The sequence below is a fragment of the Myotis daubentonii genome, chromosome 3, assembly GCF_963259705.1.
Source record: "Myotis daubentonii chromosome 3, mMyoDau2.1, whole genome shotgun sequence".
Lineage (NCBI taxonomy): Eukaryota > Metazoa > Chordata > Mammalia > Chiroptera > Vespertilionidae > Myotis > Myotis daubentonii.
In genome coordinates, this window is record NC_081842.1 from 217,770,080 (window position 1) to 217,789,318 (window position 19,239).

Here is a 19,239-nt window from a genome sequence, read left to right on the forward strand (position 1 = left end):
ATGCTCAGGCACGTTGCCCGGGCAACCAGACGCCAGCGAGCCGTTGCCATCCTTCAGCCGCCGCCGCCCAGCCCTGAGAAGCCTGCAAGCATCCGCGTGCCTCGAGCTCTGCAGACCTGGCTCCGAGCTCCCGGGGAGAGGAGATGGGCCCTGAGGGTGAGAGGGATCACAGGGCTCCTGCTGGCCTTGGGGACCACACCCCTCCCCCAGGACGGTCCTCCCCCAGGGCAGTCCTCCCCAGGACGGTAGTGCCAGAGAACCCGGAGCAGCGTGGAACCCCGAGGATCTAGGGGTGTCGGGGCCTTTACTGCATCAGGAACCCCAACGTCCCTCCCCCCCGCGTGATCAGTGTCCCCCTAATGGAGTGCATGCTGGATCCGGAGGAGGACAGGATGGGGGGAAGCCCCCTGGAGTTTTTTTAATATATTTTTATTGATTTCATAGAGGAAGGGAGAGGGAGAGAGAGAGAAAGGCATCAATGATGAGAGAGAATCATTAATTGGCTGCCTCCTACTGGGGAGTGAGCCCACAACCTGCACATGTGCCCTTGACCGGAACCGAACCCAGGACCCTTCAGTCCGCAGGTCGACACTCTATCCACTGAGTCACACCGGCCAGGAGTCCCCCTCCTGGAGTTTCACCCCACCCAGAGGTCCGGGCTGACAAAGCCATCACTGCCCTCAGCACAGCCTGGGGCCCGGGGTCTGTTCTCAGAAAGCCCTGGGTCTCCTGTCTGCAAAGAGCAGAAGCCATTGGTTCTAGAAGGAGCTCTGAGCGTGAGCGGGGTCCACGCCGCTTCCCTCCCGGCTCCCCCAGGTCCCTGCGGAGACCCCCGGGGCCTGGGGCGCTCAGGCCCTCCTGCCAGCAGCGCCCGGGAAGCACGGGGTCCCCAGGTTTAAAGGGAAGAGGAACAGTGCTCCCGGCCCCGCAGATGGTTCCCAGGGCAACTGCCCCCCAGCCCCCCGGCCCCCCCCCAGTCCCCCAGCCCGGGGGCAAGTGCCACCTGAGGGGGAAGCGCCTTTCTTTTGTGGAGAAGAGAGACAGAAGGGATCAAACTGAATCACAGCCACCGAATCTCATTAAACTCTTCTTGGGGGAAAAGAGTTCAGTAACAATTCCAAGGAGGAGAAGCAAGAAAGCTGCAGCCCCGAGCGAGCGAGGGGGCGGAGCAGTGCGCTCCCCCGGGAGGCAGGCAGGTGGGGGAGGCAGGCAGGTGGGGGAGGCAGGCAGGTGGGGGAGGCAGGCAGGTGGGGGAGGCAGGCAGGTGGGGGAGGCAGGCAGGTGGGGGAGGCAGTCAGGTGGGGGAGGCAGGCAGGTGGGGGAGGCAGGCAGGTGGGGGAGGCAGGCAGGTGGGGGAGGCAGGCAGGTGGGGGCGGCAGGCAGGTGGGGGAGGCAGGCAGGTGGGGGAGGCAGGCAGGTGGGGGAGGCAGTCAGGTGGGGGAGGCAGGCAGGTGGGGGAGGCAGTCAGGTGGGGGAGGCAGGCAGGTGGGGGAGGCAGGCAGGTGGGGGAGGCAGTCAGGTGGGGGAGGCAGGCAGGTGGGGGAGGCAGGCAGGTGGGGGAGGCAGGCAGGTGGGGGAGGCAGGCAGGTGGGGGCGGCAGCAGCAGCGGGGGCTTCCAGAGTGTCTGGGCTGGGACCCTGTGGAGCCGAGGGGGGAGGGTGTTGGGGGGGGTTGGGGGGGCCCACGCAGGCCCTTCCTCTCAGGGCGCGGGGAGCTCGGCAGCCGCAGGGCCCGCGAGGGCCGCGGGGACAGATCTGAGGCTCGGGGCGTGCTCCTGCCGGTGCCTGCAGCTCCGAGGCCCGGCCCCGGCTCCAGCTCCGGCTCCGGCTCCGGCCTGGGCGCCTTCCCAGAGCCCCAGGCCGGTCTCCCCACGACTCCTGCACAGCCCGCTTCCTGAGCCATCGCTGGCTCGCCCTAAACTTCGCCTTCTAAGCGTGTGCCGGTCGCGGGTTTAGCGTGCTCACAAGGTGGTGCAGCCGTCCCCCTGGTAATTCCAGGACAAGGTATCGCCCTGAAGACCCCCCTGAAGGCACTCCGCCCTGCTCGCCCGGCCGCCTCGCGTCCCAGGTGAGCGAACCCCCCTTTAGGGAGGATGGACCTGGACTCGGAGGAGACACACCAGCTCCCCGCCCTGGCAATGGGTTGGCTTTTCTGTGTAGCAGCCGGTGGCCTGGAAATGAGGGGTTTCCATGGTAACCAATTACAGCTCATGATTGGCGAAAAGCGACAGGAACACCCCCTGTGTGAAGGTATGCGGGGCAGGCAGGCCCAGGCCAGGGGCTGCTGTTCAATTTCCTGGCGATATCTCTCCGTGCACTTAGTCAGCCGGTGGGGCCTGGTGGGGCCTGGCGAGGCCAGACGGTGCCTGGAGGGACCTGGTGAGGCTGGCTGGTACCCAGTGTGGCTGGTGGTTCTGGGGAGGACTGAGGAGGTCTGCCAGGCCCGGGGGCGCCTGACGGTTGCCAGTGGTGCCCGCTGGGCCGAGGCACCCACTGCTTGAAGCAGCATCTGGTCCCTCTGAGGCCGGACTTGGGTCCGAGTGAGCAGCTCCCGGGAGAACCAGAGGCCTCGGCCATTCAGCTTCACGGTCACCTGCGGCCACAGGAGCCGCCCGGGTGTGATGGGGAGTTGCACACTGACCTGAATTCCCGTGTGCAGGGTGGGGCACCCCTGCGCTGAGCTGGGCGGGCTGTGGGGGCGCTGCACACGGCGGAGCTGGGTGGGGAGCCATTAGCATAACGAGCAGCTCCTAATGGCAGCGGCAGATGGAGACACGGGATCAGCCCTCTTGGCAGTGGGCGCTCCTGAGCGCCGTTCCTTCCTCGGCCCGTCCTGGACCGCCGGAGCCGCACCTGCCCAGGCATCGGGGAGACGAGGAGGGGCAGCCCCGCGGGGGGCAGTGTGGCAGGAGGAGGGGAAACACACCTGGCCACGCTCACACAGGGATACACGGCAACACACACAGTCGCACAAACACTCACCACACCCACACACACACACACACACACACACACACACTCACTGATACATGTACTGACTCACAGGTGCACACACACACCAACTCACACACAGATGCACACACACAGGTGCACACACACCAACTCACACACAGGTGCACACACACACAGGTGCACACACACCAACTCACACACAGGTGCACACACACAGGTGCATACACAGGTGCACGTGCACACACATAAACTCACACACAGATACACACACACTGACACACGTACCGACACACACAGCCACACTCACCAACACATCTCACAAACACACATACATTCACACATTGATACACTCACAGCAACACACCCACACATGAACTCACCCTCACTCACCAACATGCCTCATGGACACACACACTGTATACATTCACACACGGACACACACACAGGTACACCCTCACCCATTTTTACACTCAGTCTCATGCTGACAGTCACACACACACACACACACACACATCCACCCGCCCCACACACTCACACCCATGCAGTCGGAGACACCCCTGTGCGCACGCTCACACGGTGACGCACACTCACTCCCTGGTTTATTTCCTGTGAAAGCCACGCTGCCCTCAGAACGGCCAGCTGTTTCCGCGCTGGTTCTGAGCAGCTTTCGGCCGACTCCTCGCACGGAGCCCCCCCCCCCCCCCCCCCCGCTGTCCTGGCCGCCCCCACCGCCCCGCCCGCAGCCGTCACAGACTGGGATCCTGTCAAGCTCTGATGTGACGAGCGCTCACTTTCAATGGTGCCTGTTACCTAAGCTGGTGGGAGAGGGCGTGTGGGCCGGACCCCACACCTTTCCGCGTGGCTGTCCCCAGCTCTGGGTTCCACGTGACACCCCGTGAGCGCACCTGGGAGCTCACGTCACCCTGGGAGGGGCCCCCACCCGCCAGGCTGTGCCCTGCCTCCCACCTCCAGGGGCTGGGGGGCGGATAGGTTTCCAGGGCACCTGCCCAGAGGGGAGTGGGAAGCGCTGATGCCCACAGGGGGCGCTGGGCAGAGCTGGCGTCCGCACACTGTCCGTGGGGCCCCGGCAGGTGGCGTGTGCCCGAGCGAACCCCAGAGGGGCCCGATCAGAAGGGTTCCCAGCGAGACGCGGAGGCCACGGCGGCTGTAACACGTGCACATTCCACGGAAACACGAGGCGGGCGGTGGTGGGCGAGGAGGGAGCACGGGGCGGGGTTGGGCTCGGGACACGCCTGGCCTTCAGCCCCCATGACGTCCGCCGGGTCCGCAGCTCTGAGTGGACCCCAGCCCCTCCGGACCTCGACGGAGGTGGCTGCTCGCTGAGGGCCGCCGCCTGGGGGGTGACCTCTGTGACCCAGAGACCGTGTTGCCCGCAGGCCCTGCCACGCCCCCGCCTCACGTCCTCGCTCCCTGTCTGCTCTGTTCTGGGCGTTGTTGGCAAAGCGGGTTTTCAAGGTCTGCTTGTCGGCGGACAGCCAGGGGCTCGGGGCTCGGGGCTCGGTTTCCCCCGGGCAGCGGGCGGTGGCTGTCGCCCTGCTCTGTACCACGTGGCTACTTGGAGAGATGTGAGGGTCCTGCAGGCCGGGAAGCAGCTCTTAGGAACCCGGGGGGGGGGGGGCTCTGACATGACCGGTGCAGGCTCTGCTTCCCCTGTGAAGTGAGGATGAGCGTCCGTGGTGGGGGGAGGAGAGGGCTTGCAGAGCCGCCGCACTGACCTTCCCTCTCTCTCCCACGCAGTTCCATGTCCCTCCGCTGGCCGGGCTGCGCGCTGGGAAGCCATGCCTGGATCCTGATCGCCATGTTTCAGCTCGCCATGGACCTGCCCGCCTGCGAGGCGCTGGGCCCCGGCCCCGAGTTCCGGCTGCTGCCCCGGCCCTCGCCCCGGCCGCCCCGCCTGTGGAGTTTTAAGAGTGGACAGCCGGCCCGGACCCCCACGCCCGTGTGGAGCCCCCGCCCTGCCCGCGTGGAGCGCAGTCACGGGCAGATGCCAAGTCCCCGTGCCAAACGGGCGCACAGACCCCGGGACCAGGTGGCCGCCCTGGGGCCCAAAGGGGGGCTCGCCAAGACCCCGGCCGCTGCCAAACCCAGCCCGTCCCTGGGCCCCGCGCCCTCCTCGGCGTCGCCCCCCGTGGGCAGCGGGGCCCCCACGGACCAGCAGGCCCTGCTGAGGAGGGGCCGGAGGCAGCTGCCCGCCGCCTTCAACAGCTTTGACCTGCACCTCCGCGGCAGCAGGCCCACCACGGAGGCCGAGTTCATCGCGTGGGGGCCCACGGGGGAGGAGGAGGCCCTGGCGGCCAACACGATTCCCGACGGCCCCACCACCGTCTCCTACTTCCAGACGCGGAAGACCACCGTGGCCACCACCGCCGCCACGGCCACCACGGCCACCGCCCTGACGCTGCAGACCAGGGGGGTCACCGCGCCCCTGGACCCCAGGAACAGGGTCCCGGCTGGGCTCAGCACCACGGAGCCTTCCACCAGTCCCAGCAGAGACAGCGGCAGAGACACCAAGCCCCCGCGGATTCTGGGGGAGACCTCAGGTACGCCCCCGCTTTTCTGGTTGGGGTTCGCACGGGGTGAGGGATTTCCTGGGGGCATGGCTGGGGGGTGGGGTGCTGAGCTGGCCCGGGCGATGCTTCTGGGTGGGACTGTGTGTGGCAGAACCTTAAGCGAAGGCACGGGGCCAGGAGCAGTGCGGGGCGCCTGGGAGAGAGCGCTGTGCCGGTGAACGCGCAGCCAGTGGCCTTGAGTGGGTGCTGGGCCACCGGCTCCCCCTCCCCCGGACCGGAGCGGCGCGGTCCAGCATGGTGGCGCGTCCCCTCGGGGGGCCACTCGGGAGCAGGGAGAGGGCACGTCCGGTGCAGCAAGGGGCCAGGGGCGCCTCCAGATATCTCCAGGGCGTGGCTCTGCGGGTGGCTGCTGCCTGACGGGCCCGGATGAGGGCTCAGTTTAGACGAAGGGGAGACCCAGCGGGAAGGAAGGGCCCCCGGTGGGCGGGGGCAGCTGGGGCTGCTCAGGTGGGTGCGGCTGGAGGGTCAGGTCCTCGGCCCCTGGTGCTGGGTGCCGGGCTGGGAGTGCCTCCTGCAGCGAGGTTTCTTCCTCCTGCTCCGCCTGCACCGCGTCCTCTGATGGCTTCCGAGGAGGAGGGCTAGAGGTCTTGCGCGCCCAGGCCCGTCCCTCCCACTGTGGCCACCCACGTGTCCCCACCGCATGGCTGCAAGGACAGCAGAGTAGGGGACCTCCGACCCAGCTGCCTCCAGCTTCCCTTGCCCAGGCCCCTCCATGACTCTCATGCATAGGTGGGACCTGTGTGTGCGACAAGCAGCCGCGCTTGCTGACTTAGGAAAAGGGGGGTGCCGTGTCCAGGGCATGAGCTCAGAGCGGGGGGCGGGGGGGTGCCAGCAGCCTCCTCCACACCCGGCTTGCTCTGCACGTCCTAAGGTTTGGGGGTCCTGGCACTTGACCCCTGCCGTCGTCACTGCGTCCCGGCTGGCAGGCCGGCCGTGGCTAGCAGCTGGACGGGCTGTGTGGGGTGCGTGGCTTTTGTCCATGGCCTACTTTCGTCCTGCCCCGGACAAGGGAGCTGTGGTTTCCCGCTTCACTCTCTTCCCTAGAGAGCGACACGATGAACGTGGAACCTGCTCCCTCTGGGGCGAGGGCAGGGCCGGGAGCTTGGGTGCCTCATGGGAACACGCCTGCAGGGCCGGATGCAGCTGACCCCCACCCCCGCCCCTGTCCGTCCACCTACTGGCCATGGCCAGCCGGGATGCAGACACGAGGACAGGAGTCAAGTGCAGGGCCCAGGGCCTGCAGTCCATCCTCTCTGAGCCAGGCGCCTCCGTTTTCATCTCAATGAGCTCACACGCCGTCATGGTGATGAAGTGAGGGCTGCTGCCTCGGTTCCTGTCACTCCGCGGCCCAAGGCCCTGACTGTGTAGACGCGGATGGAAACCCCAGTCCCCCTTTACCCCCCATTAGTCTGTGGTGACTAAAGGAAGCGCGAATCAGTTCCCAGGACATGGTATGTCGCTGCTCCAACTCGGCAGATGTGATCTTGGAAAAGATGTGCGGTTCCTCCTCATGGAATCTGGTGCGGAATTAATTTGTTTAGCAAAACAGATTGAGGGGGGTAAATATGCGTGTGCGATGCAGAGCGACGGTAATTCTGGGGAGGGACGCGGAGGCTGGGCGGGGACAGCCAGCGGCCCTCGCTTCCAGGCCGAGGCGAGGAGAGGCGGGAAGCGCGGAGACGGAGCCTCTAACCGGGGGACCGCCCAGGCCAGCTGGTCCTACATGAGTGACACAGTCCCCGGGGACACTGAGACCCCAAGCAGGCGTCCCCGGAACCCCGGTTGTCTCAGCCACCGTCACATGTAGACCCGGCTCCTCACTCTTTCCCGAGCGTGACTGCGGCTCCCGCATCTCGGGCGGAATTGAAAGTGGCTGGGGGGACTCGGGGTCGGTGCGCGTGGGGGTCAGCGGCCCCGTGTGAATCTGGGCTCTGCTGCGTGTGGCCGTGTGACCCGAAGGTGCCCGTCTCTCCTGGTTTCCTGGTCTTCGTCAGCACAGTTCAGTCACCGCCTCTCCTGGTGGCTGCCGCGAGGATTCGGTGAATGAGCAAATACAAGACATTGCGCCTGGCACCTGAGGACCTCCGTACACGCCAGCTGTTTTTATACCCAGCGCGAGTGGCTCCTAGAGGAGAGGTGCAGGTGCCACGGGCAACAGGCTGCCGGGATGTGGGAGTGTTGTCATCCCAGCACACCCATCTGTGCTCGCTCACTGCCAGGGGCACCCTGAAGGCTGGAGTGCAGGTTTCAGGAAACGATAGAACTCGTGAGGGCAGTTCTTCTGTCCAAGGAGGGCTGCGTGGAATCAGAGCTGGGGAGCTATACATTTTATTTTGGCTTCTGTAGAGAAATGTTGAGAAGGAGCATGTAACGTTTTCCTGTCTGTCCGTACCACAGGCGTTGGTGGGCGTAGCAAGGGCAGGGGCTGTGGATTTGGGGCGCTCTGCCATTTCTCAGGAGCTAACATTACATGGGGTACTGATTGGGATCGTCAGAGCCAACCCCCTCTCCCCCGCCCCCCCCCCCCCCACATAAACACGATCTCCCCGTAGGTGAAATGCTTGGGAATTTCTCCTAGTTTTGGTGGAGTGGTTACAAGTGTCACTGCCTGCCTTCACATTCCTGACGTCATCCCGTATGAGCTGTGTGAACCTGGGCAGCTCGCTTGTCCTCTCTGTGCCTCCGTGGAGGTTACAGAATTAGGCATCTCATAATGTTGTAAAGATTAAGTGAGATAGTACATACCAGGTGCTCAGTGTGTGGCACATAATAGCTGCTGGGTACATGTTTGCTGCTGTTACTATGATGATGATGATGGTGATGGTGGTGGTGGTGGTGCAAGTGATGATGGTGATGGTGATGGTAGCATGATGATGATGGATATGATTATGGTGATGATGGTGATGATAGTAATTATGATCATGGTGATGGTGATGGTGGTGATGATGGTGATGAAGGCAATGATAATTATGATTGTGATGGTGGTGGTGATTATGATGATGGAGGTGGTGATGATGGTGATGGAGATGGTGATGATGATGGAGATGATGATGGTGATGAAGGCAATGATAATAATTATCATTGTGGTGATGGTGGTGGTGATGATGATGGAGGTGGTGATGATGGTGCTAATGATTATGATTGTGATGATGGTGGTGATTATGATGATGGAGGTGGTGATGATGGTGAGATGGTGATGATGGTGATGATGGTGATGGAGATGGTGATGATAATGGAGATGGTGATGGTGATAGTGATGATGATGGTGATGAAGGCAATGATAATAATTATCATTGTGGTGATGGTGGTGGTGATGATGATGGAGGTGGTGATGATGGTGAGATGGTGATGATGATGGTGATGATGGTGATGGAGATGGTGATGGTGATAGTGATGATAACGGTGATGAAGGCAATGATAATAATTATGATTGTGATGATGGTGGTGATTATGATGATGGAGGTGGTCATGATGGTGAGATGGTGATGATGATGGTGATGATTTCACCTATATGGAGATGATGATGGTGATGGTGATGAAGGCAATGATAATAATTATGGTTGTGATGATGGTGGTGATGATGATGATGGAGGTGGTGATGACAGTGATGATCATGACATTTATTGTCCTTGTGAGGATTTGCGGCTTTGTGTGGAGTCATCCGAGGAGGTCATTTGATGAGGTTCCATGTCCTCGCCCCTGACCTTGTGCTCATGCAGAGGCACCGATGCTCCAGAAGGAGCCGCTGGGATGGAAAATCACCCCGCGCAGCCCTCTGGGCGCTGAGCCCCAGCCTCCCCTGGTGCCGGCGGAGGGTGAGTGCCAGGTGGGTTAGTTCACTGGAGGTGGAGAGAGGAGGACTCCCAGAGCGCAGCGCCCTCCTCCTGTGACTGCTCTCTTGCTGGCCATGTTCTGAGTCTGTAATCACCGAGTCTCCTGGGAGGAAAATAGAAAGTCATTTCCTGGGCTTTAATCTCACAGCTCGTAAAGGGCGCTGCGGGGAAGGGCAGCCAGCTGACTGCCATTACTGCCGTCGCCCACCGCGGGGTCTCCAGGCCTGGTGCTCGGCGACGGCCCGTGCTCAGGACGCCTGCCGGGCCCTGGCGTCTGAGGCTCTGCCTGCCGGTGCCTGGGCTGCAGACTCTCCTACCTGCTCAGACCCACCTGGCACGTTCCTCAGCTGCCCCTGCTCTCAGCTGGGGCGGAGGGTGCCACCCAGGAGGGACGGCGGAGCTCCGAGGTCTCCATTGTCACGCAGGGATGGCTCCATTCAGGATCAAGCTCCTATTGGTGACGCCAGCAGCTCGAGGGGGCTGGGCTCAGCTGTGACCTCAGTCCTGCCTGGTGCTTCTGGCACCGGGACTCATGAGCTCCCAAGGATGATGTCCGAGTTGCTTTGTCCTTGTCACCAGGGGGCCTCTGTGTCCTTGGGTTGCGTCCCTCCGTCAGCATGAGGGACAGCTGGTGCCCTCTTCTCTCGCCCCAGTGGTCACCTGACCTGGACAGCAGAACAACCTGGGGAGCAGGTCTCGTGATGATGATGCATGTTTCGAGGGACAGGATTGGGCTGGGAGGGAGAGAGGGGCGGTGGAAACGCTGAGCCCCTTCCAATTAATGTGCTGGTGTTTGCTGCCAGGGCAGTGAATCCGTCCTTGATTTAAAGATACAGCATTTGAAGCAAATGACTCATGAACTTCAGCAGTTGTGCGTGGCTTCGTTGGGACAAGAGCGTCCACGTGCATAGGCGTGCGGAGCTCCGAGACACATCCTGAGCCCTGTCCGTGGCCAGGCCGGCCCTGGGGTCTTACCCGGGACTTTCGAATGGAGGCCGCGTGGCTCCTGCTGCCGGCTGTGGTTTTGGTGGGGAACTGTATGGTCACAGGCCAGATCGTTGTGTCTGCCCCCCCCTTACACCCCGCCCTCTGGCCCCGTCCAGCCTCCCCGGGCGCCCGTTTGCTTCTGCTGAGCAAAGCTGTGCGCAGCAAATGGATAAGTGAGCGACTCATTAGAGCAGCCGCGGGTTCTCTGCTGATGACTCGATCCTGCCTCCTCTCATTTCCCGTCACAAGCTGCCTGCTCCGACTTATTGCATTTGGTGCTCCTTGCTGTCTCCGTTCCCCCAGGGCCTCATTTGTTCTCCTCCTGAGAGCAGGGAGGGGCCTGCGGGCCTTTCATTCCTGCACATCCCCTGCCCGTCCTGAGGCGCTTTTGACCTGGGAGCTGCCTCTCTCACTCTCCCGGTCCCTTCCCTCTGCCAGGCCCCCTCCCTCTGCCAGGCCTCCCAGAGCCGCAGGAGGAGGCCTGGGCTGGCACCCCTCTACCTGGAAACCGGGGCGGTGGGCGGGGTGCAGGGGACACACCCTGCAGAGCGGGTCGGCCTCACCCCCGCCCCTCACTAAGCAGTGGATGGTGGCAGATCCAGCGGACGGTGATCGAATTGATGGTTTTCAGCCCCTCACGGGGCAGTGGTCTAAGCCTTGAGGTCAAACATCGGACAGAGCATCCTTGGGGCCTGTGTGTGTGTGTGTTTTTTAAAATATATTTAATTGATTTTTTACAGAGAGGAGGGGAGAGGGATAGAGAGTTAGAAACATCGATGAGAGAGAAACATCCATCAGCTGCCTCCTGCACACCTCCCACTGGGGATGTGCCCGCAACCCAGGTACATGCCCTTGACCGGAATCGAACCCGGGACCCTTCAGTCCGCAGGCCGACGCTCTATCCACTGAGCCAAACCGGTCAGGGCTTGGGGCCTGTGTTTGACTCTGTTAGGAGGATGGGGTTGGAATTCCTGGCGCTGGGACCGGTGTGCAGCGGCCTTTCGCACTGCGCTCAGCTGGCGTGAAGAACCCCCCCGGGGGGGGGGGGCGGGGGGAATGGAACACCGGCCGCCCCTCCTCACGGAGGTGAGACCTGTTTGGGGAAGTGAGACAGGCAGGGGCACCGGCGGACACGGAGAAACGGCAGGTGGCCCGGAGAGAAGTCTCGCAGCCATGCTCAGCTGGTCGGTCCCCTGGTCGTTATTCTGGAAACGCGGACAGTGGGGGCGGGGCCGGGCCGGCAGGGAGGGTGGCCAGGTTTCCTGAAGACGGAGGCGGCCAAGTCCCGAGGGCAGGGAGGCTGGGTAGGCACAGAGGCCTGTGAGCAGGACGTGGGGGAGGGAGATGCGGTGGGTGCGGAGGCCAGAGCCTGGCCGGCCGGGCCGCCTGGGGGCACGGGGAGCTGGGGGGGGGGGCTCCTAGGAACAGCGAACCCCAAGGCCCCTCCTCCAGCTCGGGCACTTGGAGAACACACAGGCCCTGAGCTCCTCCTGCTGACAGCGAGCAAATGGCCTTGGCCGCCTCCCTTCCCGTCCGTCAGCAGCCAGCGGACCGGAACGCGGGAGACCTGGGCCCTCCCCTCCCAGCTCCGGGCTGTCGTCCTGGGCTGAGTGGGGGGCGAGCTGCCCTGGGTGGGTGTGGGGGAGACGTGGCCCTTTCCCTGAGCTGAGAGTCCCCCCCGCGCCCCCTCCCCCCTCCCCAGCCCCCTGCCCAGGAGTCCAAGGTGCTAGGGTCCCAGGGAGGGTGGAAGCCTCGGCCTTGGCCTCGCCTCTGAGGCTGGTGGTCGCGAGCGGAGCTGCTGCGCCCCCTGCGTCCCACCTGGCCCCCCGGAGACGCCGCCGAGATCGCTGCGGACACGTGACTCGGGAGCCATATGGTCAGACGGCCGCGGGCTTTGCTTTCAAAGTGGTTCAGCGAGTCTCCGCCTCGAAGTCTGTTCCCAGGTGCTGATGATCAGCAATAACTGAGTACGGCTCCCGTTCCGGAAGCTTCTTTCAGCAGCAGGGCTGGACCCTGCCCCCGGGGTGACATGGGGGTGGGCCCTGCGGGCCTCAGGCCGAGTGAGGAGGGCACCTGGTGACCCGGCCCTGGCCCTGGCCCCGGCGGCCTTGGCTCTGCCACGTGACCCGGGCCGGCTGCTTGGCCTGCAGACCTGGGTAGTGTGGCTGCCGGGCAAGGTTGTTCCGAGACGAGGCTCTGCTCACCCGAGGGCAGCTGGGCTCCCAGGGAGCTGGGGCCGCGGAGCGCCCAGAGGCCGGAACGTGCCTCACCCGCCGCTGTGTTGCTGGGGGGGGGGGGGGGGGCTCGTGCTGGGAACCGTTCTGTCCGCCGCAGCCTCCTCCCCTGGGGACTGGGCCCGGACTGGGACGGGGGTAGGGGCAGGCATTCTGGCCGCGGGGACCCAGACCCTGCATCCGAACCTCAGGCAGCGGTCCCTGGCCTGTCTCAGCAGGACCGGACCTCAGGCAGTGGCGGCTGATGGGGGAGATGAGGCCAGGGCTGTTTCCGAAGGCCGAGGAGGCCCAGAGCCACGGGCAGCCAGGCCAGCAGCCCCGCTGCCTCTGATGTCACTGTGGGCGGGGGGGGGGGGGGGAGGGGGGGCCGCGATGGAGGACCTGCCAGGGCCCAGGCTGTTGTCCGGGAGTTGGTGCTTCCAGCTCGGCCAGCTCATGGGCTGATGCTCAAGGGAAGGCAGCCCCCTCACCTGCCCGGCCCTGACCCCAAACTCCCACAGGCAGGCGCAGGGGCAGAGCCAGGCCTGGGTGACGGGTACAGGGGTTTATTCCTCAGGGTGCCCTGAGCTCTCAGTCACCCATGTGGCCACATCCCCGCCTGTTGTTTTCGCCCCTTTCATCCTCAGGCCCTCAGTCACTGTCACCCCGAGTGTCCCTCACACCCTGATAGAGGGCCCTGTCGGCTCCGGAACTGGGAACCTGGCAGCCTGGAGGGAGGAAGGGACAGAGGGGACCCCAGGAGCACGTCCCGGCCAGGCTCAGGCTCCCCCCTCCCTCCTCTGAGTGGTGGCCCCTCCTCTGCTCCGTCCTGCCCTCCCCCAGGGAGTGAATAGGGGTCAGGATAGGCCCTTAGCTGGACTGAGAACAGAGGCTGCTCCCACTCACGCCTGGATGCTAGGCCACGCGCCCCCCTCCTCCGCCCTGGCCTTGGGCCCTTGGGCCAGTGTGGGAGGGAGCCCGGGGTCCAGGTGAGCAAAGCAGCCGAGTCTAGGAGGAGAGAATGGAGCCGCGCACCTGCCTGCCCGCGGGCTCCAGGTAGCAGGAGTGTGGGGTGCAGACAGCAGCCTGGAGGGGGTCCCCGTCCGGGTGTTGAAAAGTCTTTGTCAGGAGGGCATCCCAGTCCAGCAGGCAGGCGGAGCGCGGGCTGGTGCGTGTGGGGTGAGGAGTGGGGGGCCTCTCTCAGAGGCTGGGTGGAGCCTCCCGCCCCTTCCCTGCCTGAAGGCCCAGTACACACCCTCCCCTGGTCCCCGGGGACACTCCTGCCTGGAGAGGGTGAGCTACACTCACATCCTGTCCCCGGGTCCCCTGTGCCTGGCTCAGGGCCGGGCAACGTGACCACCGTCCAGGGAGGGCACGTGCCGTGAGCAGGAAGCTGGACACCTGACTCCCTGGCGACGGGTGTCAGTGGCTGACCCAGGACTCATGTCCCAGACACCTGAGCCGCCTGTGGCCTGGAATGTCACCCTCAGGCAGCACCCCCAGTGACCCGGCCCAGGAGCTGTTGCCATGGGGACGGGCACCCTGGTGAGCTAGGGTTCATTGCTGCCCACAGGGGCCATGCATGGCCTTGAGGGGGAGGGAGCCAGCCAACAGTGTTTCTCAAACTCATGTGACCGCAGAACCCCGAGTGTGGAGAATGGACCAGGATGGTGTTCCGCGGATCCCTCTTTAGGAAATGCCTCCCCAGTGTCTGTGGGCCCGGCTTTAACCTGACGACCCTGTAAAGACTCTCTGAAAGGTCACCCTCACAGGAGCGGGGTGGGGTGAGGACCTCTGCGTCCTTTGGGGGGACAGAGTTCACCCCACCACCCATCAGATGCAGCTCTTCTCTCTCTTCTGGGGGACACACGTCAGCAGGAGGCCTGTGGGGCCCACAAGAGCAAGGCCTTCAGGGGGGAAGGGGCTCTTCACCCACGAGAACAGGCGTTTCTGGAACTTTCCCTGGACCACACGTGGATTTTTCCTCGTCCTGGTAGAGGAGGAGGCAGGAGGAGCGAAGGGGCCAGCTGCCGGGTCCGGAAGTGGAGTGACCGACACCGGGGTGCATCCAGGCAGCGCTGGGCCCGGCCGCCTCCTGTGCTCGCTCTGAGGGGGCATCGCCCGCCCGGCGTCCCATGGTCGCTCGCTGCCCCGCGCAGCTGTGCTGAGCAGTGGGCAGAGCCGCGGAGCACAGGCCGGGCTGGCGTGCGGGAGACTCGGTGTGCGCGCCCGTGAGCGGGTCGCCCTCCGCCAGGCGGCCCTCAGACACCCTGTGCGTGTCGGCACGCGGCTCCCTCCTTCCCCCTGAGCGCGGAGACCCAGCCCTCCTCCCGCGGGGATGTCGCAGCCTGGGGGCCGAGGTGGGCACAGGTGGGCATGTCGCCCGTGGCCTCTCCGAGCCCCGAGCCCCTGCAGACGGGCTTAGCGGGTTCTGGGCTCTCCTGCCCTGTGGGTCTCAGAAACGTGAGCACAGAGCACGGAGGACGACGAGCACCTGTCAACACCGGTTTCCACGTGGAGTCTTTACAGATGTCTTGTCTCCCAGGCTGTGGCGCCTCCCCCCATCCCGGCTTTTCCTGCTGCTCCTGCAGCGCTTACCCGGGAAGGGCGGGCCCCTCGGGCTGGCTCGGGCTTCCCCTGACTTATTTTTATGGACGTGCGTGGTCCTTTCAGGAAGCCTGTCCCTCCTGAGCCTCGAGGGACATGTGCTCTCTGTGCCCCCCGAGGCCCCAGCGGCCGCAGGATCGTCTCCAAGTCCTGTGTCCAGAGCAGGGCACGCAGTAGGGACGCAGCCTAACGGGATGTCGTTTGCTCATTCATCCATCCATCCATTCATCCATTCACCCAGCCATGTCTGTGAATGGATGAATTCCACGGAACACCACCCAGTGCCCGTGTCTGTGGGGAGCTGGGACCTTCACAGCCAGCAGATGGCTCGGCCCGTCCTCAGGAAGCCGGTGGGAACCAGGTGCGCTGCGGGGGCAGCTGCCTTCCCATCCTGGCGCTGCTGTCATTGATCTGGAGGGAGGGGCATGGGGAAGGGATCCTGCTCCCCCTCGGGGAACCCCAAGGGACACGATGGGGGGAGGTGCAGTGTGCCCTGACCCTCTGTGGGAGAGCCGGGAGGGGTCCCCCGCGGCGGGTCAGGGGCAGGAGAAGGCCATGGTGCCTTGTGCTATCTCCCAGGGAACAGAGAACCTTCTGGAGTTCTGATCTGCCCACCCGCGTCGTCTGTGTCAGAGCCAGAAATAGAACGCGGAAGATTCTCGCTCTGATTTCTGTGCTCATAATTCTAGGGCAAGATGCCCTCATGAAATGTGGATCAAAGGATCCTCGGGGAGGGGGAGCCAGCGAGCGAGCAGGCGGGTCACGTGAGGTCTGCACGGCCCAGCCGGCCTCGCCCGCGCTCCGAGCAGCCGCCTGTGTAAGCCAGCACGCCCCAGGTATTGACTGGCTCAGCCAGGATGAAGCAGGAGCGATTCGCAAAAGGCCTCTTCGATCATGACAGCTAAATCCCGATGCCGACCGCACGTCTGACCCGAGCACCTGCTCTGGGGCAGGACCACGGGCACCGGCTCAGATGCTGCCTCGTGGGAGGAGGCCTCACATTGGCGGCCCCGGGAAACGTGTGGGAGGGGGCGTCCGGTCCGGAACTCCGGCCTGGAACTCGGCCTTCATGTGAACAATGACATGTACTGGGTTCTCACCACGAGCCAGGCTCGGTGGAATTAAATCCTACGAGGCGCACGTCTCTGATCATTCAGCAGAGGCAGAAACAGAAGCACAGAGAGGTTAAGGGACTTGCCCAAGGTCACACAGCGTATAAGGGGTGGCGCTGGGATTGGACCTGGTTTCAGGGATGACACGGGAATGCACCGCGCAACCCAGGGCCTTACCTCCTTCAGTCCTCTCAGCCGCCCTCGGGGTTTATGGTATTTTCAAAAAGTTACTTACAGTTTCGGCTAAAAGGTGTTAGGGGGTCTGCGTGGTTGCAGAACTGTGGCCGGAGAGAGCCAGAGACCTGGGCCCTTGAGCGCCCACAGGCCCTGGGGACACCGTGGTGGACACAGCGGGTCCTGAGCTCACTGGCCAGGGACAAGGAGGGTGACAGGCAGGGGGAAGCAGGTGAGGCCACCTGGGTGTGTGGATGGGGAGGTGGGACGTGGGGGGCGGGGGAAGGATTTGCATCATCTCTGGGGTGAAGCTCTGGGGCCCACCAGCCGCTGCACATCTGGGGAGCGAGCGGGGCCTCATTCCTTGGCCGTGGGTGGGGTGCCCGCTAAGAGAGCTGGTCCATCCCAGGGCAGGCTGGACCCTCTGTCCACCCCGATGCCCAGGTAGGGGCCCTGGAAGCCGGCGGGAACCGCATCCCCAGCGCCCGGGTCTCCCCGCTGGGAGTGTGAGCCCGAGGTCTCACTGCTGCCTTCCCGGCTTTTGGGGGAAATAAGTCACAAAGTTAATTTGATTTTGAACAGATTCTGAAGTCAGTTCCCAGGAGGCAGGGCTCAGTTTGCATTTCTCTCCTCCCGAGTCGCGTTGGCTGGTGTTCACGCGAGTGAGCGGCTGGGGTTCTCCGTGCCCCTCCCTGCACAGGGCGGCCCTCGGAGCGGATGTCTGAAGCGCCCTCGGAGGAGGGGCGGCAGGCTCTGGCTGCTGGCGCTTGCCCCTTTGCGCTCGGGTTTCTGGCCCTCGGGGCTCGGCGAGGCGGTGGCGTGCGCACCCCTGACCTCGCGGTGTGTGTGAGCTCACCACACTTATTTCTGCCTCCCTCCTGGAGTCCTGCTGTGTCCCTGGCACCTGGGTGTCTGCTGGGGGTGGGGACCCCATGCACACACCTCCCAGGACTCACCCACTGTTGCCTAAGAGATCAGCGCCACCCCGCCCGCCCCCGCTGGGCGTCCTCATGGCGCTCCGGGACCCTCTCAGCTCAGAAGATGAAAGGGGTGTGACCGGCCTGATCCCCGAGAGAACTGAAGCTGGGATGCAGGCGCTTGCACACCCCGCTCACGCAGAGTTACTCACACCCACAGCCGCCACAAGGGCAAGCAGCCAAGTGCCCGTCGGTAGCTGACGGGAAGCTGTGGCCCAACCCTCCGATGGAAGGTTACTCGGCCTTAAAAAAGGAAGGGAGCGTGTCACAGGCTACCGCACGGATGGACATGAAGGCACGCTCAGCGAGGCCAGCACAGAGGACGATCCTGCCCGTTTCCACCGACAGGGGCGCCTGGAGCCCTCCGGCTCCTAGACAGAGAGCCGGCGGAAGGCGGCAGGCTCTGGGGGTGCTGAGGGGACAGGGAGTCGCTGTTTAATGGGGACAGCCCCAGGTTTGCAAGATGGAGTTCCGGAGACATTTGTGCAGCCATGGACGGACCTAACGCTGCTAGCCCGTACGCTTAACATGAGGACATTCTGTGTGATGCGCATGTTTAAGTAAAGTCTTTCAAAATTAAAAAGCCAGCCCTAGACGGTTTGGCTCTGCGGATAGAGCATCGGCCTGCGGACCAAAGGGTCCCGGGTTCGATTCCGGTCAAGGGCACGTACCTTGGTTGCAGGCTCCTCCCCAGCCTGGGCCCTGGCCGGGGCTTGTGCAGGAGGCAACCAGTTGATGTGTTTTTCTCACATCCATGTTTCTCTCTGTCTTTCCCTCTTTCTTCTACTCTCCCTAAAAATCAATGGAAAATATCCTCGGGTGAGGATTGACCAAAACAAAGCAAAACAACAAACCAAGGATCTGGCGGCTTCGGACGGTAGGGGACCAGCGGTCTCCTCGGGCCCCGGCCTCCATCCTCAGCAGCATCGAAGGCAGAGACACTTTCTGGAGGCCCTGACCCCGGGCAGCTGTCAGACCCGCACCTGCAAAGACAGGGTCTTCTCGGCTGAAAGCAGGGCGCCCGGTGGCCATCCGGGGGCGACACGGGAGCAGGGCAGCGGCTGGCGGGGTTGTGAGCTCAGCCTTGCCCAGGGGCTGAGCGAGCAGATAAGCAGACACATATGAGAGCTGGTTCCTCGGGGGAGGAGGAGGCCCAGGGCGGAGGGGGCGCTAGAATGATCCGATGGGATGGGTTGGGTTTGGGGGTTCGGTTGGTTTCCAGGGCGTGATTGGTTAAAATGTGTCACAGACTGAGTGACCAAAACAACAGAAATCTGTTCTCTCAGTTTGGGCCAGACGTCCCAGATCAAGGTGTGGGCAGAGTCGAGCGCCCACTGGAGGTCCTTGGGGTGGGGTGGGGGGGCGGGGGAGGTCCTTCCGGCCTCTCCCAGCCTCTGGTGGCTGCCGGGATTCCTTGGCTTGTGGCCGCATCACTCCAGTCTCTGCCTCCGTCTTCACTTCTCCCGTGTGTGTCTGCGTGGCCTCTCCTCTTTGCGTGAGGACCCAGTCATTGGGTGTAGGGCCCACCTCGTCCAGTGTAACCTCATCTTAGTCACAACTTTTCCAAGTACGGTCACACTCTGGGCTTTCGGGTAGATATGGACTGTAGGGCAGACACGGTTCAACCCGCTTCAGAGGTACGGGCACAAAGTCACGGTTTTCCATGTGAGGGCCAGAGAGACACTTCCCCGGCTCTCCAGCTAAGAGGCCCGGGAGCCCCAGCACCGGGACGGAGGAGCGGGCCGGGCACGCGGGCCTGGCGTCCAGCTGTCTCCACTGAAGGACCAGGGCTCC

The 19,239-nt window shown here is 63.8% G+C and overlaps 1 protein-coding gene across 1 annotated transcript in view; it reads left to right on the forward strand.

The window, feature by feature from the left end:
* Window positions 1–19,239, forward strand: part of AJAP1 (adherens junctions associated protein 1) — a 78,414-nt gene that overhangs the window by 35,532 nt on the left and 23,643 nt on the right. Inside the window, exon 2 of the mRNA XM_059691492.1 lies at window positions 4,710–5,512. Within this exon, the coding sequence (XP_059547475.1) occupies window positions 4,710–5,512 (803 nt within the window). The remainder of the gene's footprint in view (window positions 1–4,709; window positions 5,513–19,239) is intronic.